General features: G+C 42.6%; 2 protein-coding genes across 3 annotated transcripts in view; both read left to right on the top strand.

The window, feature by feature from the left end:
- RIPK1 (receptor interacting serine/threonine kinase 1) overlaps nt 1-19,943 on the top strand; it is a 35,187-nt gene extending 15,244 nt beyond the window's left edge. For both annotated transcript variants that reach the window (XM_069493069.1, XM_069493067.1), the window contains exons 5-11: nt 426-654; nt 2,549-2,695; nt 4,145-4,221; nt 9,738-9,828; nt 10,700-11,266; nt 15,309-15,461; nt 17,567-19,943. In XM_069493069.1, the coding sequence (XP_069349170.1) occupies nt 426-654; nt 2,549-2,695; nt 4,145-4,221; nt 9,738-9,828; nt 10,700-11,266; nt 15,309-15,461; nt 17,567-17,853 (1,551 nt within the window). In that variant the 3' untranslated portion in view covers nt 17,854-19,943. The remainder of the gene's footprint in view (nt 1-425; nt 655-2,548; nt 2,696-4,144; nt 4,222-9,737; nt 9,829-10,699; nt 11,267-15,308; nt 15,462-17,566) is intronic.
- A 2,965-nt stretch (nt 19,944-22,908) lies between these two features.
- Nucleotides 22,909-24,625, top strand: part of BPHL (biphenyl hydrolase like) — a 33,666-nt gene continuing 31,949 nt past the window's right edge. The window contains exon 1 of the mRNA XM_069492894.1: nt 22,909-23,032. Within this exon, the coding sequence (XP_069348995.1) occupies nt 22,932-23,032 (101 nt within the window). The 5' untranslated portion in view covers nt 22,909-22,931. The remainder of the gene's footprint in view (nt 23,033-24,625) is intronic.

Here is a 24,625-nt window from a genome sequence, read left to right as displayed (position 1 = left end):
CATGGGCCTCTGGACACCATTTGGGGAAGCAGAAGGTGTAGTACCTGGTCACCATCTGCTACGTAAATCTGCAGAGAAGAAAATATTGTTTTTCCCTCTAGTCCCAGAAATAGTTGAAAAACATGCGCAGATTTGAATAAACATGCTTTATTGTTGTTCATGTGAGAAATATCTTCTGCTTTTCCCCTTCCCTTTTATTGCGTAAGGATTGAGATACCAGAATTTCATGTGAATGTTTCTTGGGGGAGATTTTCCAGATGGCTATGAGCCTGTTTGGAAGTAGCTGCTATAAACCTGCCTAGTGCCACCATTTCTGGAAAATTTACTGTACCTCAAATACATCGGATAAGCCCAAAAGTTAAAGCCAAATCTACTTTGCTTGTAGCCTTCACAGAACAATCCCATTGCCTTGGTCCCTTTTGCAGATAGCGGATCTTGGCGTTGCTTCCTTTAAGACATGGAGCAAACTTACTAAAGAGGAGCACAATGAGCAGAGGAAAGTGAACAACACCTCCAAGAAAAATGGCGGCACCCTCTACTACATGGCCCCGGAGCACCTGAATGACATCAACGCAAAGCCCACGGAGAAGTCAGACGTGTACAGCTTTGCCATAGTACTTTGGGCAATATTTGCAAATAAGGAGCCATACGAAAGTAAGGCATTTGTAGAGAAGTGGGATTTTAATATTAATCAGCATTATTATATGAAACAGTGGGCTTCAATGAAATTAGTTAAGATTTATAATTATTTGTTCATTTAATGTCAGTCTTACCCGCTAGACTCTGAGTTCCATGAGGGCTAGGACCACATCTGAGTTACTCACTGCAGTCTCTTCAGCATCTATACACATAGTACCTAGAACATAATAGGTGCTCAGCAAATTTTTGTTGAATGAATGAGCAATCCCAGTTTAGGAATCAGAGATTACAAAATGAGTAGAAGCCTCTGTAGTGTACCTAAGCTTGGGAGATGTTGTAAAATTCCAGGGTTCTTTCTGGACAGGAAGGTTTGACTGTTTCTGCTTATGAGGACTTAGCCTTTCACACTACGAGGCATACACTTTATACTTTCACTCATTCACTTTACTCCTTCATTCAAAAACTATTTTTTCCCAGTCCTGACTGTGGGCAATTTTGTCGACAGTGGAATCATAAAGATGAGTAAGTTGTGGCTCGTGCAGGAGAACAGAGACATTCTTCAGCTCGTTTAGTGCGTAAGCTGATAGACATTTTCCTACACATTCTTCCTGGGTGATTCTCAACTCCTGTGACTTAATGATCATCTCTTTGCAGATGCCTCCTACATCTCTGTCTTTGGCCCTGGCCTGGATATCCACTTGCCTCATGGTCAGGTCCTTCCCTCATACCAGAAGATTCTCCAAAGCAGCATCCCCCAAACGAGCGCATGTGCTCAACACTCCCCCTGCAGCCCGGCCCACTTTACTCCTCTTCGTATGTTCAGAAAGTTGCATCTCCTCCATTCTGCTACTGAGTTGCCCAGCCAGAAACCTTAGCGTCTTTCCAGGTTCAACCTCGCCCTTCCTCTTCCACATTCAATCAGACTTCAAAACCTATGAATTCGAGATACCCATATGACTCACGATGCATCTTCAACCTGTCCAATCTTCTCTCTGCCACCACCGACCTCTGATTAGTTCAGCCCCTCCTTGTTTCTGCTGTGGGCTTCTCCCGAGGTCGGCTGTCCCTGTGGCAGCCAAAGGGGTTGTCCCAAACGGCAAATGTGACCCTCTCAGTCACCTATTGAAAATCCTTCCCTGTGGCCTTCAGGATACAGTTCAGATTCCCCAGCGTGGAAGACAAGGCTCTTGAGGACCTTCCTAGCCTTAGCCCTTGCCCCTCCTCCCTGGTCAGCGTGCCGCTGCACAGAGTGAGTAATTTCTGGGAGGCATCATGATTTCAGTAACTGCTGGTCTAATTCATGTCCCTTGCCTGGAATCCTCAAGAGTTCTCCTTCCCCATTCTGGATCTGACCATGAGGCAAGTGGATGTACAGGCCAGGGCCAGGGCAGAGATGTAAGAGCATCTGCAAAGAGATGTTCTGTACCTGCTGATTTTTCTGGACTCAACAAAGCCTCCACAGACCTTCCATTCTAGTCATGGCTGTGTTACCAGAACCCCTTGTCCTTCCTTCTTAAATAGCAATTATCACTCTATATTTTAAGTCACTCTCATTAAACTGAGCTCTATAGAGGCTAGGGCTGTACTGTATTTGCCTTTGTATTAACATCTAGGGCATGCCATTGGCTTTACCCACATAATCCGTTTGTTCTGTTTACCAGCAGGCAGCTTTGTTACGAATTTTGTCTTTCATCTGCAGACATTTAAATGCTGTTTGATCATCTCTGTAATGGAAGATGTCAGCTCCTTGTCACAAAGCCATTCTGCCCCAGAATGAGGCAGCTATAGCACAAGCACAGCCTAGGCAGAGATAAATCAGCAGTATCGTCCAAGTTCTGTCACCTTCCTGTCTGAGAGAGGGGCTGGACCTAAAAGAAAGTCTCAACCTAGACTCTTCTTTGCTTTCTAGATGCTATCTGTGAGCAGCAGCTGATCATATGCATCAAGTCTGGAAACAGGCCAGATGAGGATGACATCAAGAACTGCCCAAAGGAGGTCACTGACCTCATGCAGCTCTGCTGGCAAGCTGACCCGGAAGCTCGGCCAACATTTCCTGGTAAGAGCGTCTTTCGTGACTCTGTAGGATGCATCCCATGTGGTGATTTTCCTAGTAAGATGTCAGGAACTTGGTTTGTGCCTTCAGAAAGCTGAGTTCCACTTTACTTGTAGTTTCCAACTGATTTTCAAACTGATTTTCTAGATTTCAAACATTTTGTTCAATGAAAAGATGCCATCTCTCTCAAAAGCATGAAGGCATATAAGGCCTCTTTTTTTTTTTTTGTAATTTACTTTTTTTTTTTCCTGAGACAGAGTCTCACTCTGTTGCCCAAGCTAGAGTGCGGTGGCGTCAGCCTAGCTCACAGCAACCTCAGACTCCTGGGCTCAAGCGATCTTCCTGCCTCAGCCTCCCGAGTTGCTGAGACTACGGGCATGAGCCACCATGCCCGGCTAATTTTTTCTATGTATTTTTAGTTGTCCAGCTAATTGCTTTCTATTTTTTTAGTAGAGACAAGGTCTCGCTCTTGCTCAGGCTGGTCTTGAACTCCTGACCTTGAGCGATCCTCCCGCCTCGGCCTCCCAGAGTGCTAGGATTACAGGCATGAGCCACCGTGCCTGGCCTGTAATTTACTTTTAAAATTGTGTCAAAATATACATAACATTAAATTTAACATCATAACCATTTTTAAGTGTGCTGGTCAGTGGCATCGAGTCCATTCACGCTGTTGTGCACCCACCACCACCACCCGTCCCCAAGGCTTTTCCGTCTGCCCAAACTGAAACTCTGTCCCACTAGCCGACAGCTCCCCATCCTCCCTCCTCCAGCCCCCAGCACCCCCCGTTCTACTCTTCCTGTCTCTATGAATTTGACTACTTTGGGTACCTCGTATGAGTGGAATCACTCAGTATTCGTCCTTCGGTGTCTGGCTTGTTTCACTTAACAGAATGTCCTCACGGATCATCCATGTTGTATCATGTGTCAGAATTCTTTCCCTTTTTAAGGGTGAGTAGTATTCCATTGTGTGGCCGGACCACGTTCTGTTTATCCATTCACGTGTCTGAGGGCACTGGGGTTGCTTCCACTGCCTTCTCATTCCTCCACTGCTTTTCTTTCTTTCCCCTCCCCTTGTTTATTTTTTATTTTTATTTTTTTCACCCTCTCCACCCAGCTTTTCCTGACTCTGGGAAGAACCAGGCAGAGAAGGCCCCTCCCTCGTTTAGCTGGTGTCTTTAGAAGTGTGTTTACTGTTTGGTTCGGCCCAGAGAAACTGCGGGCCTTCAGGCAGGAGCCCCTGGTGTCTAGTATGATCCTATCCCTTGCTCTGTCTACCTGGGCATTAGTCTCTTTAGTGTCTTTATCACAGTTGGTGATTTGGAATTTAAATTTTTATTTTACTGCTTTGCCCACAGATTGAGGTAAGTAATTCAAAGACAATATTTTACGTTAGAAATATTTTATGTTAGAAAATGCTTAAGAAATTTAAAGTACTATTTTTTTTTCATACAGGCATTGAAAAAATATTTAGGCCTTTTTATGTAAGTCAATTAGAAGAAAATGTAGAAGAGGATGTGAAGAGTTTAAAGGTAGGCAATATAGCAGATGCTCAAAATATTAACATGTTGAAACATGTATTATCAATCAATGCATAAGAATAAGCAAAAGAAAAGAAATATAGGATTGGAAAGGAAGAAACAAAAGTGTCATTATTCACAGGTGATAGGAAATGTACAAGGAAAACTCAAAAGAATCTTCTTGCGTCAATAATAGTTTATCTAAAAACTGTAAAATAAATACTCAAAGTTATAAAATAAATACACAAGATCAATTATATCTTATTGGCCACAAATAGCTAGAAAATAAAGATTTTTTTAAAGATACCATTTATAATAGCATAAAAAATTAGCAGTAATAAATTTTACAAAAGATAAGTAGTAACTCTTAAAGTATAAACCTTTATCAAGAGGCATAAAACAAGACTTAAGTAAATGAAATGATTTGGAAGTTGCAATATTATGAAGATATTCTTCCGAATCTGATATATAGAATCAATGCAATTCCCACAAAAATCTCAACTTTTTAGTTTTTGCATGTGTATGGCAACTTTTTAGTTTTGCATGTGTTTGCATGTGGGGAGTGGAACTCGGCAAACTCATTCTGAAATCCATATGGAAAAGCAAAGAGAAAGAATAACCAAGATGCTCTTGAAGAGGAACATGATTTGTGTTGGAGAAGGGCTTGCCTTATCAGGGTCTTACCAAGAATGACTATGAAGCTATATAGTTAAGACAGAGCGGTGTTGGTGTAGCGTAGGCAGAGTCTATTGGAATAGAGTTTGAACCCCCAAACAGATCCCCACACAGAAACTTGATTTTGACAGAGATGGCACTGTAGAGCAATGAAGAAATGAGGGTCTTTTCAATAAATGATATTTAGACAATTGGGTGTCCACATGAGACAAAAATGAAATTGGACTCCAACCCTATACCATACCAAAAAATCAATTCCAGGTTGATTACTGACAGAGATGTGAAAGACACAATTAGAAAGCTATTGGAAAAATGATAGGAGAGTTTCTTCCTGTCCTCAGGTAGGGAATCTGCCACAAGATACAGAAGTATTAACTATAATGGCAAACATTGATAAATTTGATTTTAAAACTTTTATTCATCAAAAGAGATTAAGAGATTGGAAAGACCAGCCGCAGAATGGGAGAAGCGAGCTGTAACACACATGTAACTGACAAGGCACTTGGATGCATACAATCTAGAGAAATCTCATGAATCAAAAAGAAAAAGAAGGGTAACACAATGAAAACATGGATGAAATATTTGAATGGGTGCTTCACCAAAGAGAATATTCAAATAGCCAATAAATACACCAAAAAAGTGTATAACCTAACTGGTAATCAGGGAAATGCAAATTAAAGCCACATGAGGTAATGTCATGTTTATACAGATTAGCAAACATGGCGAAACTTTTCTAAAGGACACGAAATGTGTCCATGGATGGAAAGACTTGATATACTAAAGCTGTCAGTTGTCCCCAACATCATTTATAAATGGAGTGCAGTCCTAATTAAAAGCCCAACCAAATTCTGTATGGAATTCAACAAGCTGATTCTTAAGTTTGTATGAAAGAAAAAATGTACAAAGATAGCCAAGAAAATTGTGAAGAAGGAGATTAATACAGGATGGTGTTACAGCAAGGGTGATCAAATAGGTTATAGGACCGAAGAGTCTTTCCAGGTTGGGTTCTCCAGAAGGGGTCGTTGAGTTGGAGATCCGGGTACAAGGAAGGAGTAGGAAGCAGGAATGGGCAGAAGTCAAAGGGCAGTAAAGCCTGTCCAAGAACTCTGGCCACCTGGCAGGCAGGAGCCCTGAGCAAGTGTTGGCTCTCAGGCTTGTCCTACTACAGACTGACACGGCCAGGGCGTTATACCCTCTCCTTTCAGTGACTGGGTGTGGGCTGCCCCAGGAGGGAAGTACCTTGGTTGGGCAAGGCGGCTCACAGCTGCTGCACAGGCAGTTTTCTGACTCATCTCCTTGTAACAAGGCAGCAAGTCCTTCCTGGAAGGGGAGTCTGGGAGACGACATGCCTCTGTGTCTGCTACAAAGTCCAGCATCAATTCACGTCTATTTCTTAAGCTGCACGCAAATTCACAAGATAGAAAGACAATGATTATTGTGTTTGACCTCATGAACATGAAAAGATGGTTGAAAAGGAGGAATTGTGTTTAGCAAAGTATTACTGTCTAGAATATTTAATGGGGTACCTACAAATAAAAAACAAAAATAACTTGAAGGAAAAAAATAGGCAAAGAACATAGACAATTTCAAAGAGACCTATAGTGACTAAGAAAATTCAAAAAAGATATTTGGTCTTGCTAACCAAAAAGCAAAATGAATCAACTATAACTTTCACCCATTAGATTGACATTTTTAAAAGATTGGTAGTATCAAGTGTTGGTGAAAATGAAGAATAACAAGCAGAAGACTTGTGCAGTATTAGTGAAAGTATAAACTGGTGAAGTTTACTACAATGAGAAGCATCTAGCAAACTTTAAAAGCACGTCACTTTTGCTACAGTTCTACTCTGAGTGATCTATCCTACTCGCTAGGGTGCCCAAAGATGTAGATTCAGCACCTTAGTTTGTAAGAGTAAAAAATCAGAAACAACCCAAATGTCCATAAGTAGATGCCCTAAATTATGCTTCATCTAAACCACAGAATACTGTGTAGCCATTTTAAAGAAAGAGGTGGAAACTAAGATGCAAATAGAAAGATCTTCAAGACTTCTTAGTGAAAAATTAGGTCACCAAAGTGTACTTAAAGTATGATCCTTTTAATGCTAAATATATATATGTGCATATATATATATATTTGTATATTTCTAGAATGTATATGCAAATGCCTAGAGAGAAAATAAAAAGGATGCACCTCTAGGGCATACCTTTAGGGATGAGGGTTACCCGTAGGGAATGGGAAGAGCAGGGGTTGGAAGGGACGTTCAACTGTTGCTCTGTGTGATCCTGTGTTATTTGAATCTTTCAGAAGGACTTTGTACTTACATACATTGTGTAATAAAAAAACAACTATAAAAAGAAAACAATCTCTTTTATAAAATTAAAATAACATAAAATGCTTTTTATGTTAAGTAAAAAGCAATATATAAAATGCTATAAAGTATGAACATAATTAATATCCTCTGTCATTCTCCCCCAAATCATGCATATATTCATTCAGCTAATATTTTTTGACCACCTACCCATGTAGTGGGCACTGCGTTGAGAGTAAAATACAAATATGACTAGGAAAAAAACTTTAATGAAAAATACCAAAATGTAAACTTCGGGTAAATGTAAAAAGTATGGTAGGTTTTTAAAAATATACAATTTTCCACATTTTCCATATTTTCTATAATTAATATTATTAATTCTATAGGGAAAACAATTTATTTTTTATTGTAGTAAAATACACATAACCTAAAATTTACTATGTTAACCGTTTTTAAGTGCACAACTCAGTGGCATTAAGTGCATTCACAGTGTCGGGCACCCATCACCACCGTCCATCTCCGGAACTTTTTACCATCCCAGACTGAGACTTTGTACCCATTAAACACCAAGCCCCCATTCCTCCCTCCCACAGCCCCTGGTAATCTCTGTTCTATATTCTATCTCTGAATTTGCCTATTCTAGGTAGCTCATAGAAATAGGATCACCTAATATTTTTCTTTTTGAGTCTGGCATATTTCACTTAGTATAATGTTTTCATAGTTTATTCATTTTATAGCATGCATCAGAAATTTATTTCCTTTTATGGCTCAATAATATTCTACTGTATGGATATACAGGATGGGCATCCTAATCTGAAAATCTGAAATTGAAATGCTACAAAATATGAAATATTTGAGAGCCAACATGACACCACAAGTGGAAAATTCCACACCTGACACCTTTGCTTTCTGATAGTTCAATGTACACAAACTGTTTCATGCACAAAATTATTAAAAATATTGTATGAAATTATCTTCAGGCCATATGTATAATGTATATGCAAAATATACATGAGGTGGGATGTGGTGGCTCACACCTGTAATCCCAGTACTTTGGGAGACCGAGGCAGGAGGATCACTTGAGGCCAGGAGTTCGAGACCATCCTGGGCAACATAGTGAGACCCCATCTCTATTTAAATTAAAAAAAAAAAAAGAAGCATAAATGACTTTCATGTTTGGACTTGGGTCTCATTCCCAAGATATCTCATTATGTACATGCAAATATTCCAAAATCCAAAAAAAATTCGAAATCCAAAACACTTCTGGACCCAAGCATTTCAGATGAAGGATACTCAACTTACCACATTTTGTTTATTCATGCATGTATTGATGGATGCGTGGGCTGTTTCCTTCTTTTGGCTATTGTGAATAATGCTGCTATGAACATTGGTGTAAAAAGTTTCATTCCCTGCTTTCACTTCTTTGGTGTGTATACCTAAGAGTGGGGAAGTGCAAGATCATATGGTAATTCTATGTTTAACTTTTGAAGAACCATCAAACTGTTTTCCATAGAAGGTGCACCATTTTACATTCCCTACCATCAGTGCACAAAGATTCCAATTTCTCTACATCCTCACCAACACTTGTTATTTTCTGTTTTTTTTTTTTTTAATTATAGCTATTCTAATGAGTATGCAGCAGTATTTCAAGGTGGTTTTGATTTGCATTTCTCTGATAGATAATGATGTTGAGCATCTTTTCATGTGGTTATTGGCTATTTGTATATCTTCTTTGGAGAAATGGGTATTCAAGTCCTTTGCCCATTTTTGAATTGGATTGTTTGTTTTTTGTTGTTGAATTGTAGGAGTTCTTTATGTATTCTGAATATTCATCCCTCATCAGACCAATATGATTTGTGATTTTTTTACCAGTCTATAGGTTGTCTTTTGACTCTATTGATAGTGTCCTTTGATGCACAAAGGGTTTTAATTTTGATGTAGTCCAATTTATCTATTTTTACTTTTGTTGCCTGTATTTTTGGTGTCATATCCAAGAAATCATTGGCAAGACCAGTGTAATGAAGACTTTCCCCTATGTTTTCTTCTAAGAGTTTTATAGTTTTAGCTCCTAAATTAAGTCTTTGATACTAAATTAAGTATTTGAGTTAATATTTGTATATGGTACAAGGTAAGGGTCCAACTTCATCTTTTTGTATGTGTTTGTTCAGTTTTCCTCATTAAAAGGTCTTGGCAGCCTTGTCAACAACCTATTGACCATATATGGGAGAATTTATTCGTGGGCTTTTTATTCTGTTCCATTGACCTGTGTGTCTGTCTTTATGCCAGTACCACATTGTTTTGATTTCTGTAGCTTTGCAGTAAGTTTTGAAATCAGGAACTATGAGTCCTCCAACTTTGTTCTTCTTTTTTAGGATCATTTTGGCTATTTGGGAAAAACTTTTTTTTAAAAAAAAATATTTACCACTTGTAAGAGCTGTATGGAATTTCTGCCTTCTGAAAAGAATTCATTCTTCTCATTATAATTTTCTAGAACTGAATATTTTCTGCTATATACTAAAGTGTGTATTTATGCTCCTAATTATAGAAAGAGTATCCGGACCCAAACGCAATGGTAAAGAGAATGCAATCTCTCCAACTTGATTGTGTGGCATTACCTCCAAGCAGGTCAAATTCAGGTAACTTACACTATGGTCACAATCTATTTATTCATTTATATGTTTGCTCGTTCACTCTACCCTCTAAAATACTATTCGGGACCATATGGGAAACAGAAGAAACTATAAAAGCAAATACCCGCTTTAAAGGAATTTATAATAATATTCGTGAGTCAAGTTACATATATTTGAACTATTAAGTAACAGTGTGCTCACCAAAATCATAGAGCATCCTGAACATAAGAGGCATAATGGATCTGATAGCGAGAAAGTGACAATTCAGGAGAAAGAAGAGGACATACATGGAAGCAAAGTCCCTGAGGAGGTTGGGGGTGACTGGATCTGGAGCGCAAGCAGAGGGGCTGGTCCAGCAGGGATATTTGTGTCGTTACAACAAATGGGAAGTAGAGTATATGATATTGAAGCCACTTAGTAGCTGTCTGATCTGGGGCATATTACTTAACCTCTTCTAAACCTCACTCCTCAAGTCATCATATTGCTCCCACCCTCAGAAGGCTTTTACAGAGTGAAAGAATCCATGGAAAGTGCTTAGGACAGAGCTGCTGTGATTTCTATTTTCCACCATGAGTCAATCCAAGGAGGCAACCTCCTCTTCAACCCAAGTCCCTTTCTTCCTTGGTCATCCCTGTGACACTCGCTTTTTCTTTTTGCTTGTTATAATTTCCCTAGTGCTCTCTTGCTGCCAGCCAGGGGCTCCTACTTGTTATCTGCAGAGCTTGCAGAGGAAGACCACCTCCGAAATGCTTTCTGCTTGTCGCTTACTTGTTTTCCGTATGTTACTCTGAGGTACGGATGCATGATGGTGCTCAGGTTTTATTTTACTTTTTGCTGTTTCGTGAAACCCATTCCAGTGTCGATCATTTCTTCTCAGCCACAGAGCAACCCAGTTCGCTGCACAGTTCCCAGGGACTCGGGATGGGTCCTGTGGAAGAGTCCTGGTTTGCTCCCTCCCTGGAGCACCAGCAAGAAGAGAATATACCCAGCCTCCAGAGTAAGCTCCAGGAGGAAGCCAACTACCATCTTTTTGGCAGCCGCATGGACAAGCAGATGAAACAGCAGCCCAGACAGAATGTGGCTTATAACAGAGAGGAGGAAAGGAGACGAAGGGTCTCCCATGACCCTTTTGCGCAGCAGAGACCTTATGAGAATGTTCACAATGCAGGGGCAAAGGGCTGTGCTTACCCCAGTGCACCCAGTCATGGTAATGCAGCGCACCAGCCAGCAGGGCTGACCAGCCAGCCCCAAGTGCCATACTGGAACAATGGATTATATGGTCCACATGATTTTGGAACAAGGCCATTGGATCCAGGAACACCAGGTCCAATTTGGTATAGGCCAAATTCAAGCCATATACCTAGTCTATATAAAACTCCAGTGCCCGAGACCACCGTGCTAGGAAACACACCGACCATTCCATTCACCTCCCTGGCACCAACAGGTAAACAGATCTTTAATAGTCACAATCTTGTCCTTTTTTTATTTTTCTGAAAATAAAGCATTTATCAGCTCTGTTGTAGCCTATTAGTTATGATGGGGACAAAGGACAAGTTCGGAGTCTTTAGATGCCACATGCAACTTGCCACTGTGGAATGAGCTCTGTCAGACCACTTGGTCTGGGACTATTGCGGTTTTGCTCTAGGATTCATGGCAGCTGCCCATAAGCGTTGGGTTATGGGTTGTTATGACTGGTGGCCGTCTCCAACAATAACCTGAATCGCATAGTAGTCCTGTTGTGCCCAATCTCTGATAAGTGGGAAGATAATCTGGTTCTATGTTTTTATCTTGCTTGCTGGTTGAAGGTAAGAAATAAGTCTTGGATATTTTTATTTCTTTTTATATAGGACAAAGACTGTCATTTGTGATGAAAAATTTTCTTTCAATTTCCATATTTTGTCAGGTGAAGTAAAAGCTAGGTGATAGTCGTTACTGACATTCTAGAGTGAAAGTAATTTCATTTAATTTTTGTAGCAACATTATCAAATAATAGTCACTAATACTGCCTTAACTAACTGAATGACATCTATGAAAGATACTCACCCGTGTCCTGGAAATCTTAAAATCAGCTTCGGTAGAGGAAGCTTTGAGAACCATAGAGCTTAGTCACATTTTCTTTCAAACAGGCCAAATTCTCTAAAATCTTCCTATGGCAACCCTCTGGATTTTTTTCTGGTGTGGGTTTTGTTTTTTTTTTTTTTGTTTTTTTGAGACAGGGTCTCACTCTGCTGACTCTGTCACCCAGTCGATCTTCCTGTCTCAGCCTCCTGAGTAGCTGAGACTACAGGCATGTACCACCACACCCAGCTGATTTTTGAATTTTTTTAGAGACAGGTTCTTGCCACATTGCCCAGGCTGGTCTCAAACTCCTGGCCTCAAGCGATCCTCTTGCCTCGGCCTCCCAAAGCACTAGGATTACAGGTGTGAGCTACCATGGCTCACCCCATAGGTTTTATTGTAAGATCTATGGAGTACTAAATATTGGATTTAGGTATTAAGCGGAATCTAAATGAGATATAATCATATGAGTGAAATGTCCTTTTGTTTCCTTTGTGTGTGGGAATAAAATTTTTCATTAGTGTTGCCATATCATTTTATTCATTCATGAGTAATTTAATAAAAATTTCTAAAACACTTCCCGATTTGTGCCAGGCAGTTTTCTAGTCAGTGGAGATACAACCGTGAACAAACAGCCTGAGTCCCTTCCCTCGTGGAACTTAAATCCTAGTGTATGGAAGGCAGACCATAAACCAATATTTAATGTGGCATTTTTGGTCCTGTCTCTGCCGAGTGACCCAAGCACACTGGTCTGATGCCAGAAATCCCCTTCTGTTCTCACTCTCCTTCTGGTACCTGGTTCTGCCAAAGACAGATGCACGGGGATCCAGCCCCTTACTAATCCTGAGATGCTGTCAGTGGGGGACAGTGGACTTAGATCCACAATAAGTAATAGAATTGTCTGTGTTTCTGCCCCAAAAGATCATTCTGCTAAATACTGATTTAGCAAATGAACAAGTTGAGTTTCACATTGCAAATTTAACTGATTCTTCTGCTTGCTTTCATTCTTGTCCAGTAGTCCTAACTCTGCACCAAATGTGAGTGTTCTGATTTGCCGTGCCACATATGGAGGGTGTGTCTAGCCAGTAATTACAAAAGGAAAATAAATATTTCTTCACTTCAGTGAAGTAGCTCCTAGGAACATTAGTTTTCATTCAGTGCGCTGCTTCAAGTGAGGTTGGAAAAGGAAAGCTCACTGGACTGAGAGTTAGGAGACCCAAGTTCTAGTCCTGTTTGTGCCTCTCACTAGCTGGGTGACTTTGTACATATCATTTTGCCTCTCCAGGGTTCATTATCCTCAGTTATAAATGAAAATATTACAACTGAAAGTGTGTATATTACAAGCTCTTGTGTGTTTCTAATATTGCATTAGTTTCTCCGTTTCACAACTTTTATGGTTTTCCCAGTGGCCAGATGGGGGCAGGAAGGCAGCAGAAAGCACTGACTCAAAAACACAAATGTCAGGGCGTAGAGGTAAGGGGTAAAATCCTGGCTGGAGTCACGTGCTCTCTGACCTAACCTCTGTGTCAGCCCGTGGTGAACACAGATTGAGTTGATACAATCAGTGTAAGCTGGAGGTGGTGGTCTAGGAGGTGCCTGACAACACACCGAATAGTCGTGCAATGCAGGGTAGCTGCCTGTTACTATCACTGTTAACAAAGAATACTAACAAAAGACAAATCCTCGAGAGCTGGAGTGCACCTGAGAGCCTGTTGCCAGGGATTCTTCAGAAGGATTCCAAGGACCTCAGTTCCAGCAGCTTCACAAACCACCTAGAATGACAAGCAGATACTGAGTGTGTGCACCGTACATTTCTTACACCTTTCAGTGGACAGGGTCCCTAGTTTCCTTGGCTTCATCAGAGAAAATGCAGCAAAGTGAGCGTGGTGTCTGGTCCCGTGGGCTGCCAAGGGTGCTGACCAAGGTACCTAGAGGTGAATTTCATTGACCTCCCTCAGAACTGTCTTCTCTTCCACCTTCTCTCTGCTACAAAGACACACTGAATGTTCATTAGTGACAGTACTATTTCACAAGTTCAACTCAGCGTGAATGTCACTGAGCATGTGCCTTATGCTAAGTCCTGAGCTGGCGAGTGTAAGGAATACAAGAATGAGTGAACATGGGGTTTCTGCCCAAAAAGACCTAGCTCTGCTACAAAGCAGCCTAGGGCACGGTGCTGAGTCTAGGATTAGGGTGCAGGCTCATGGAAGGAGGTAGAATTTGTGTGGGGCTGTGTCAGAAACTCACAAGTAGGGAGAACTGGCGGAGAGAGTGGCAGTCCAGGCAGAGGGAACGGCTTGAGCAAGGGCAGGGCCATCATATTAAAGGATCAGTGGGAAGCCTGGCGGGACTGGAGTCTCTAGAGTGGAGGGAGGGAGGAGAGAGTGCAAGGAAGATCAGAGAGGGTTGGGGAAAGCTGTGGCTAGCTTTGAATGCTGAACTGTGAGGGGTTTGGGTGTATTGTATAAGGAGGAGGGCCTTAACAGGTGTTTGGGTAGTAGGGTCCTGCTTGTAAATGTGGCCGAGACATGTTGTGTTGTTCATCCACATCTATTTTCTGATTTAGTGGCAGTCACATATTTTAAAAATTGTGGTAAAATACACATAAAATTTACCATTTTTAAGTACAGTTCAATGCCATTACTTACATTCACATTTTTGTACAACCATCATCACCGTCCATCTCCAGGACTTTCTCTTCCTCGCAAACTGAAACTCTGTCCCCATTAAATACCACCTCTCCGTTCCTCCTCCCTAGCCCCTGACAACCACCATCTTTCTTTATGGATCTGACTACTCAGGGTACCGGCTGTGAGTGGAATCATACGGTATTTGTCTTGTGACTGCCTTACTTCACTCAGCACATGCCCTCAAGGTTCATGCATGTTGTAGCGTGTGACAGGATTACCTTCCTCTGTAGGCCGGATCATATTCCACCGTGTGTATGGACCCCATCTTGCATATCTCCTGATGGACACTTGGGTTGTGTCCACCCTTTGGGCTGTCGTGAATAATGCCACTATGAACATGAGTATACAGATATTTCCTCAAGACCCTGCTTTCAATTCTTTTCAGTAAATACACAGAACTGGGAATGCTGGATCATATGGCAATTCTATTCTTAATTTTTTAGGAACCTTGTACTGTTTTCTAGAGCAGCTGCACCTTTTATATTCCCACCAGCAGTGCAAAGGGTTCCCTTTCCTCCACTTCCTTGCCAATACTTACTATTTTCTGTTTTTGATAGTAGCCATCCTAACAGGTATGAGGTAGTTTAGCCACATTTTAAAGAAGAAAATTTTAAAGGGCGGCATAGGATAATTAATTTAACTTCACATTTGGGATAAAGCCCTGCTTTTTTACCATGCTGTATTTTTCCACTTGCTTTTGATCTAGAAGTGCTTACCAGTGTGTTTCTCTCTATTCAGACGAGCCTATAAAATGCACCATATTCAATAGTAGTGGCATTCAGATTGGAGGCTACAATTACATGGAGATTGGTGGAATGGGTTCATCACTACCAGAGAGCACAAACATGAACTTGAAAGAAGAGCCAGTTTCTAAGTACCAAGATATCTTTGGTAAGAAGCTCTTGAAGATGCATTGTCTAGCAACCTTAAACTTTCTTGTCAAGAGGAATACAATGGAATCTTAAAATTTCCCTGATGATTGTTTCTGAAAGTTTTCCCATGTTTTCTCTGTAAAATATCTTTGTGATTTCCATATAATTCCATTGTAATTTACTTACTTTATAATACAGGGATAATCTCAGTATCTAATTCATGGCTTTGTTGTGAAAATTAAATGAGTTGATATGTATAAAAGGTTAAGAATGCTGCCTGCACATAGTAAGGTCAATAAAAGTGTTAAGCTTTCTTCATCACCGTCATCATCATTATCATCACTACTTAGACATGGGGGAAATAGCTCCCTGAGGCCCTAATCACAGGGGACTCTATAAAAGATAGAAGGCTATGCCTTCAACAGCACTCTGTCATAAAAACAAGAGAGCTGTCTCTTAATAGGGTTCTACGATGTCGACCCATAACATTAATCCCAAAGTACATTCTGGGAAAAGCAGTCATGAGGCCAAAACAATGTGATTAAGAACCTAGCTTTCTGGTTAACCCTGCGGTTGGCAATTTTTTTCTCTAAAGGGCTAGCTAATAAGTACGTTAGGATTTGCTGGCTTTGAGCTCTCTCTTGGAAACTACTCAACTCTGTCATTGTAGTGCAAAAGCAACCATAGACAGTTGTACATAAATGCCTATCGCTGTGTTCCAGTAAGATTTTATTTACAAAAGCAGGCAGAGGGCCAGATTTGGCCCACAGGCCATAGTTTGCCAATCCCTGATCAAACTCATTTGAAGGGTAGCCTTTAGAATACCTAGAACATCCCTTTTACCCCCAGCGATGTTAAAAGAAAAAAGAATACCTAGAACAGAGATTCTTAACTTTTGGGGAGCCCCAGATACTTTTGAGAATGTGATAAAACCCAGGAACCCTCTCCTAAAGAAATATTGGCAAAATATGTCAAGTGTCTTGGGAGATTCTTGGACTGCTGACATCCAGCGGTGGCGACAGAGGTTGCATTACAGGGACTGAGGAAAGAATGAGAGTTAGGGGGAAAAATGAGATTTTTTTTTTCCTTTTTTTTTTTTTTTTCCCTTGAGACAGGCTGGAGTGCAGTGACACAATCATAGCTCATTGTAACTGCCAACTCCTGGGCTTAAGTGATCCTCCCACCTCAGCCTCCTGAGTAGCTGGGACTGCAGGTGCACACCACCATGCCTGGCTAATTTTTAATATTACTGTTTATTTGTAGTGGCAGGGTCTCGCTATGTTGCCCAGGCTGGTCTCAAACTCCTGGGCTCAAGCAATCCTCCCACCTCAGCCTCCCAAAGTGCAGGGATTACAGGCGTGAGACACTGCACCTGACCAAGATGTCTTTTTCCTTGTATTTAGTTTACTGAGGGAGGAGGAGGATCAAGGAATATGGTTTGTTTGTTGCGGTTGTTTTATATTTGTATTTTTTTTCCTTTTATTAATTATTTTTATGGAGGGCTAAGATGAAGGGATTAGTGGAAAGAGAGGTTCTGGCTATAGAAGAAGAGGGGACAGCAGCTGGGGAGGGGGGTGAGGGGAGGGATGGGTCCAAAAATGGACCTTAACGAGTGTAGACACCTCATCCCTTGAAAGGCAAGGGGAGGCATTGTAAGTGAATGAGCTCCCACTTGATGGGCTCAGTTTCCTTGATTAAGAAAGACGGAAGTGAACGGGTGGGTGAGGGGAATCAGGAGCTGGGTGGCCTTGACTCTGGCCAGATGTAAGTGGAAAATGTCCAAAAGGAACAAAAATGGTGTTTTTTCCCTTTATATCTGGAAAGGTCTAATATAAACAGGGCCACTGGCTAAGGCCCATCCTAGTAGCCACATAGGGGTTTTGTTCACAAAGCCAGGATCCGCCTGCCAGGGGCAAGAAGTGCCCTATTCTAATTCACACACAGACTCCATGTGGGCGAGCCCGCTGGTGAAGTGTCTTCCAGTGAGTCAGCAGCTATATAAGTAAGAAGTTATCTTTCTCACTGTCTCCTGGGACTCTTCACTTAGGGGTTTCAGCAATTCAGGAAGCTAGAATGTTCAAAGGGGTCATAGCTTGATACCCTTTTCTCTTTTCCATTTGGCAGATAATACCACTAGTCTGACTGATAAACACCTGGACCCAGTCAGGGAAAATCTGGGAAAGCACTGGAAAAACTGTGCCCGTAAGCTGGGCTTCACTCAGTCTCAGATTGATGAAATTGACCATGACTACGAGCGAGATGGACTCAAAGAGAAGGTTTACCAGATGCTCCAGAAGTGGCTGATGAGGGAAGGTGGCAAGGGGGCCACAGTGGGAAAGCTGGCCTACGCACTCTACCAGTGTTCCAGAATAGACCTTCTGAACTACTTGATCTACGTCAGCCAGAACTAGCCCCGAAGGGCAGCGGCAGCGGAAGCAGCCTCCTCACTTGGTGAATAGCCTGCTGGAAAGTACGCGCGCGCGTTCGGAATTCTGTCCTCCCTGAAATGGGTTCTGTGTCTGCATCGGTATGTCCTGCACTTCGTAGCTGCAGAAGGGAAAAGAAATCTGCAGCAAACAACCGCTCTCAGGAAACTGTAAACCTTTTAATGTCCCGGCACCAATCAAAAGAGCTTAATTGGGTTTTGAAAGGGAGAGAACCAGGAAGGTCCCTTTCTTTCAGCTCATGCCATCACCCACGATTATGCTAGTCTTTCAGTTTCCTGGAATTTGAGAAAAAAAAAATTCAGAGAACATAAAATAAATCAACTTTCTTATGTTGTGCTCTCTTCCACATAGACTCCTATTATAACCAAAGCACTGTAAAATTCTAAGTCCTGTGCAGAGTTTTTTTGTATTATAACCACAGTTCGTCCCCAAATTATAGGGTCTGTTAATGTCAGTATCAAATGCTGTATCAAGGTGGGCGCGGTGGCTCACGCCTGTAATCCTAGCACTCTGGGAAGCCGAGGTGGGTGGATCGCTCGAGGTCAGGAGTTCCAGACCAGCCTGAGCAACAGCGGGACCCTCGTCTCTACTAAAAAAATAGAAAGAAATTATCTGGCCAACTAAAAATATATATAGAAAAAATTAGCTGGGCATGAGGGCACATGCCTGTAGTCCCAGCTACTCAAGAGGCTGAGGCAGGAGGATCACTTGAGCCCAGGAGTTTGAGGTTGCTGTGAGCTAGGCTGACGCCATAGCACTCACTCTAGCCCGGGCAACAGAGTGAGACTCTGTCTCAAAAAAAAAAAAAAAAAAAAAAAATGCTGTATCAGTCACTACAGGCTTTAAGAATTACATGCACTCTCTATTATATTAAGTTATAAATTAATTTTTAACTGAATTTACATTTAGTTAATTTGTAAATTAACTGAAGAGATTTTTAAGGGGTGGTCCTAAAGAGGGGAAAAAATAGAGGGGGGGAACCATCAGAATTTCCCAGGCTGCTGTTGCAAGGAATTCCTACTAAATGTGACCACTACAAAAATTGATTAATTTTTTAAGTACTTTCCTAGCATTCTGGTACTTTCACCTTGCCTGGGTGTCCTGAAGAGGGAACAAGTATGCAGAGAATATTAATATCTTCATGTCTGGTTGTGACTTGAGCCTCAGGGCTGATCACCATTGAGCTGCTTCCTCAGTTTACCCCGGTGTCCTATAGAAATGTTTTTATATTTTTCTGTGTGCCACAAAGTAAAAAAGGACAGCTTCTGAGTCTGGCAATTGTATCTCTAGTACTTGACCTTCTAAAGCCAACCTGAAACCTGAAACCCGAAACCCGAAACCGGAAGGAACTATTAATAGAAGAGTAGGAGACTGAACCCGTGGGCCATCTGGAGTGTCTGCTGGCAGTTTGCTAAACAGAAAGGGAATGCCCTGTGCTTAGCTCTCCCAAGAGGGACTGCAACACCGTACAGTGATGGTCAGAATGGATTCTGGTGTCTTGGTATTGTTGTTCTGATTCTGAATCCTCTCAACTCCAGCAGACACACACACACCCTTGAAGTGGGGCTGCAAAGGAGTGTTTCTCAACCTTGGCACCACTGGCATCTTGGGCTGGGTAGTTCTTTGTTGTAGGGGCTGTCGTGTGCCTCGTAGGATGTATGGAAGCATCCCTGGCCTCTACCTCCTAGATGTCAATAGTTCTCCTCTTCCTCCCTCTCCTAGTTGTGACAAAAACACCTCTAGACACTGCCAAATGTTCCTTGGAAAGGCAGAATTGCCCTGGTTGAGAAGACCAACACTGTACAGTAATGCACCTCCGTTCTGCCCACACATCTGGGCTCACTACTGAGATGCCACACAGCAATTAGATCACACAGGCTGAGAGGGGGATTGGAGGTTGGACAGGGTCCAGCTTTCATCAGAGGCGCCTGGGTGATTTCTTTTCTAAATGTATCCCTTGTTCCGCCATCCTAACAGTGTTCTAAAATTTCTGAAATTGCAAAGAGATTGAATGATCAATGCTAAGAGACAAAAATGCAGTTTTTTAAATGAACTTTTAAAAATAAAATTTTATACCTTAACTACAAGCCATTGAGGTGATGTGTGTGTTTGTATGACTGGAACAGTTTGGGATTCTCCACTGTGCCTCTACCTCTGAGGTTGGCATCTCCTGTGCACACTCCCCCGTCACCCTCCTGCTGCTGGCCCGAGAGAGAGGAAGCTGATGGTAAAACAATAGAAGCTCCCAGATCATTTTGGCCCCCATGATGAGAGGCCTGCAGCACTGCCGTCCTTCCCACATGGCTCTGAGGCCTTGCCTTCACCTCCCTGTCTCTAGCCACCATGCAGGAAAGAGCCAAGTGTGCCTCTGCGGAGTTGAGGACCCTGCTATTTGTGGGCAGAAACCAAGTCAGCAGAAGGACACTGAATAGAAATTGAGAAAGAAGACAATCCAAACTTGGTTCCAAGAAACATATTCACACCCTGGGGTTATTAGTGGTAAATAAGACCCACTTGCAGCCCCCACCGTCTTGATGGGCAGATTTGCCACTTGTTGTTATAATCTTCGCTTTGGGTTTATCACATGAAGTTAGAGCTTCAGGAATAAGAAAAGGAGCTCTTCACAAAATGTTTTAGATACTATTTTGATGTACATTTCAACGGATGTTATAAGGAAAAGGTTTTTCTAATAATAGTGTAAATAGGAGTGTAAATATTCAAGATTTTAGAAGAAGCTGATTACAAAGAAATCATTGAAGAGCTAATGCTATTACAGTGAATTACATAGTACGTAATAACCCAAGTGTTGCATTTTGAAATTAAACAGGTTGAAATTCCCCCTTGCCATCTTCAGCTGTGTAACGTAGGGCCTGCTTCCTAACCTGTCTTAGCCTCAGTTTCCTCATCTGTAAATGAGGAGGCAATAGCACACAAAGTTGAGAGGATTAAAATAAGATGATGCATCTTAAGGTGTCTGGCACAAAAATGGCAGTTATTTTTTAAACTGTACAATTGTGTTATGCATAAAGAACTAGTTTTCATGTGTATACTTAAACCATGACACAAATAACCTAAAAACTAAAAACTCGGTGCTACTATTTTTGCTTAGCACTAGGGTAACGTGTTGAAATTGTACAGACAACTATATTTAACCCTCATCACCTCTGACAAGAAATCTCAACATTTCAGAAAAAAGGAAATATCGACCTCACTAAAGATTTCTGAAAGTCAAATATTAAAGACAATTCAAACATTATATATTCAACTTTCCTTCTATGTGGGAATTAATGTAATAATAGATTCATGTTGAAGGTAGAATATAAACATTTTGCATATTCTGTATTTAGGCCCAAACTGCCTTTACTACTCAAGAAACTCCAGTGGGCCAATGAGGACCCTGCAGGTAATAGAACTTTCCACAACTGTAGCACATAAAAGCACAGGACTATGATACAAGAAGGGTCTCTTGGAGGAAAAATAATGCAATATGCAAAGAAGCTGTTGTCTCCAATGATCCAAGCCAAGGCTGCGACCGTAACCATGAATCTGCTAGTTACTTCCACTTAAGGTAGCCCAGAATGGTAGCCAGTCTTAAAGAGACAGTTGTTTTTCCACCACTGACCTATCAGTTGTATATAATGTCTACAACATTTATAAAGCTTGAATTAGATAGTCAAAAAAACATTGTGATAAAATATACAAAAACTTGCTACAAACCATTTTAAGTGTACAGTTCAGTGGCACAGTGTTGTGCAGCCAACACCACCATCCTTCTCCACAACTTGGTCATGTTCCTAAACTGAAAGTCTGTCCCCATTAAACACCACCTCCCCATTCTCTTCCCCGCCCCCCCCCCTCCCCAGCAACCGCCATTCTACTGTCTGTCTCTGTGATTTGGCCACTCTAGGTACCTCAGATGAGTGGAATCACACAGTATTTGCCTGTTTGTGCCTGGCTTACTTCATTTAGCATAATGACCTCCAAGTTCATCCATGTTGTAGCATGTGTCAGAATTTCCTTCCTTTTTAAGGCTTAATAATATTCCATTGTACAGATAGACCACATTTTGGTTATCCATTCATTTGTTGTTGGATACTTGGGTCACTTCCACTCTTTTGGCTATTGTGAAATATGCTGCTATGAACATGATGTAGAAATATTTCTTCAAGACCCTGCTTTCAATTCTTTTGGGTGTATACCCAGAAGTGGAATTGCTGGATCATACCGTAATTCTATGTTTAATTTTTTGAGGAACCGCAGTACTGTTTACCACAGTGCTTGCACCATTTTACATTCCCACCAGCACTGCACAACGGACCCACTTTCTCCACATCTTCACCAACACTAATTTCTGAGATTTTTGCTAGTAGCCATCCTAATGGGTATAAAGTGGTATAAAGAAAAAGATACACAGATTCCCATCACCCCTAAAAGCAAGTGCACTTCACCCCACCCTTAGCAGCCAGCCATAGAGCCCAGTCTCCACCCGCCCCTCTGGAGCCCCCGGCGGGACGCCCACCAGAGAGGGAAAGATGGCGGGCGGCCTCTCCCCCAGGAATGGCCACAGTCGCTGCAGCGATGGGCGGGGCGGGCGGCGCCCGCTGGGACCACCACCGAGGAGCCAGGGCTGACGCAGAGAGGGCTGAGGGCCGGCGGGAGAGCGCGCCGACCCATTCCAGGACTGGCCCTCGGCAAGAAGCGGGCGGGGCGGGGCTTTGGAGGGGGCGGGCCGAAAGGGGGCGCTTCAGGGCAGACGGGCCAGGGCGCGGCGGGGCGTGGCGTCGAGGCGGGGCCGGCTGAGGGCGGGGCGTGGAGGCGGGGCGTGGAGGCACGGCGGACTGTGGGCGGGGCGTCGAGATGGGGCCGACTGAGGGCGGGGCGTGGAGGCGAGGCCGGCTGTGGGGCGGGGCGTGGAGGCGAGGCCGGCTGTGGGGCGGGGCGAGGCCGGCTGTGGGGCGGGGCGAGGCCGGCTGTGGGGCGGGGCGAGGCCGGCTGTGGGGCGGGGCGGGGCGGGCGCCCTCTGCGGCGGCGGGAGTACGGGCATGGCGGCAGCGCTGGGCTGCCGGGGTGTGCTGCGGCGGTCCCTCTCGGCGCTGAAGTCCGGGATCCACGTGCCCCGCGTCGGGCCCGCGGGGGCGTTCGGGTAACGGCACCTACCCCATCGGGAGGCTCCTGCCTCGGCGCGCTCGGGGGGCGGCGGGAGGGGCGCGCGCCGGCCGCAGGTGGACTGTCGGAGCGGGGAGGGCCGGGGCGAAGCTGGCCGCCGGGTCGCCCTTTAGCTCTCCTAGCACTGTCAAGGCTTCAGTCACGAGTCCCGAGTCACCAGACTCTTCTCTTTGTTTGCTGATCTCGAACTTTAATGTGCAAAAGAGCCATCTTGAGAATCTATGAAAATCAGAATGCTGGGCCTCATTGTCAAATCCCGGAGGATCTGAGGTCCCAGGGGTGTGGGGATACTGAAGCTGCTTTTTTCTTTTGTCCTCCCTCCCTTCCCTCCATTTCAGATAAAACAATAACGACAAAAAACTAGATTAATCTCTGACCTGCTGCCTTGCTAGTGGGGTACTGTTGGTTTCTAGAGATTCTGGGTAGAAATGTGGATAAAGCAGCATGAAGCTTGCGTTACTTTATTTTCTACACACATGTACACACATACACACAAATGTACACAATGCATGCATGTAATTAACTGTTGATGGGTCAATTCCATTAGTGACTAGGAAAAATGTCAAATGTTAGGTAGGTACCTGGCATTTAGAACTTCACTTGATCGACTGTGGAAACTTCTAGATTGAGAACTTAATCTGGAAGGAGAAAGGAAGGCAAATCCGAACAGCTTTTAAATTTTTATATAATTGACTACCTCTTGAGTTTCATATTTCATTTAAGTTCTTTTATTATTATTTTGGAATTATTAGAAGATTTTCAGGACTATTTTGATAGATGGGAAAAACATGTCAATGGCCACGGCTATATACATCAATAGTGAAAAATGGGCATTTTATCCAGTTTCCTGTCTGCAGAAAGGGATTGAAATCAGATTACAGGGATTGAACCGATACCATAGTTCTGATAGTTTACTTAATGATTGCAGGAAAGCCCCATCTATCCTAGCTGCACTACAGATCATTCGTCCTAAAGTAGGTATGAAAAACAGGTTTCTCTGGATTTTGTACTGTCATTTTATAAATGCAGCTGCAAATTGATATGACATATAATCTGGGAAAACAAGCATGGGTATTGGTTAATCCTGAATCAAGGCTGCAGCCCAACATAAGTAGGTAAATAGATACTTCGATTCAAAATAGCCAGTTCCCAACCTACAATTGAGTTGTGTTCCAAAAATGTGTTTGTTTAAGTCTGTTGTTTGGAACTTTAACCCTTTTCTTACATGATCTGGCAGGTGGTTTATTTCTGGGTCGGGTCAAAAAAGCCTTTTTTACCTGAAATTGTATGTTATATACAGTTATAATATCACTAACTTACAGAACCTAACAGTCTACCTGAAGAAAAATATTTCCAAGTTTAACCTTGGTATGCCCTGTCAGAGGATCGGAGACCATCCTTCCACTGATGCCTGCCACCACCCTCTATCTGGCAGTGCCTGAGCCCTACTGAGGACTCTGTTTTGCCATGAGGTTAGAGAGGAGTCAAGGTCTTTGGAGTTCTAGTGGCCATGTTGCCACTTCTTAGCTGGGCAAATGTGTGCACATTACTCAACCTCTCTGAGCCTCCT

The sequence above is a fragment of the Eulemur rufifrons genome, chromosome 18 (assembly GCF_041146395.1).
Source record: "Eulemur rufifrons isolate Redbay chromosome 18, OSU_ERuf_1, whole genome shotgun sequence".
In the NCBI taxonomy this organism is placed as follows: Eukaryota; Metazoa; Chordata; class Mammalia; order Primates; family Lemuridae; genus Eulemur; species Eulemur rufifrons.
Note: the sequence above shows the minus strand (reverse complement) of the source record. Positions and strands in the feature narration are given on the sequence as shown.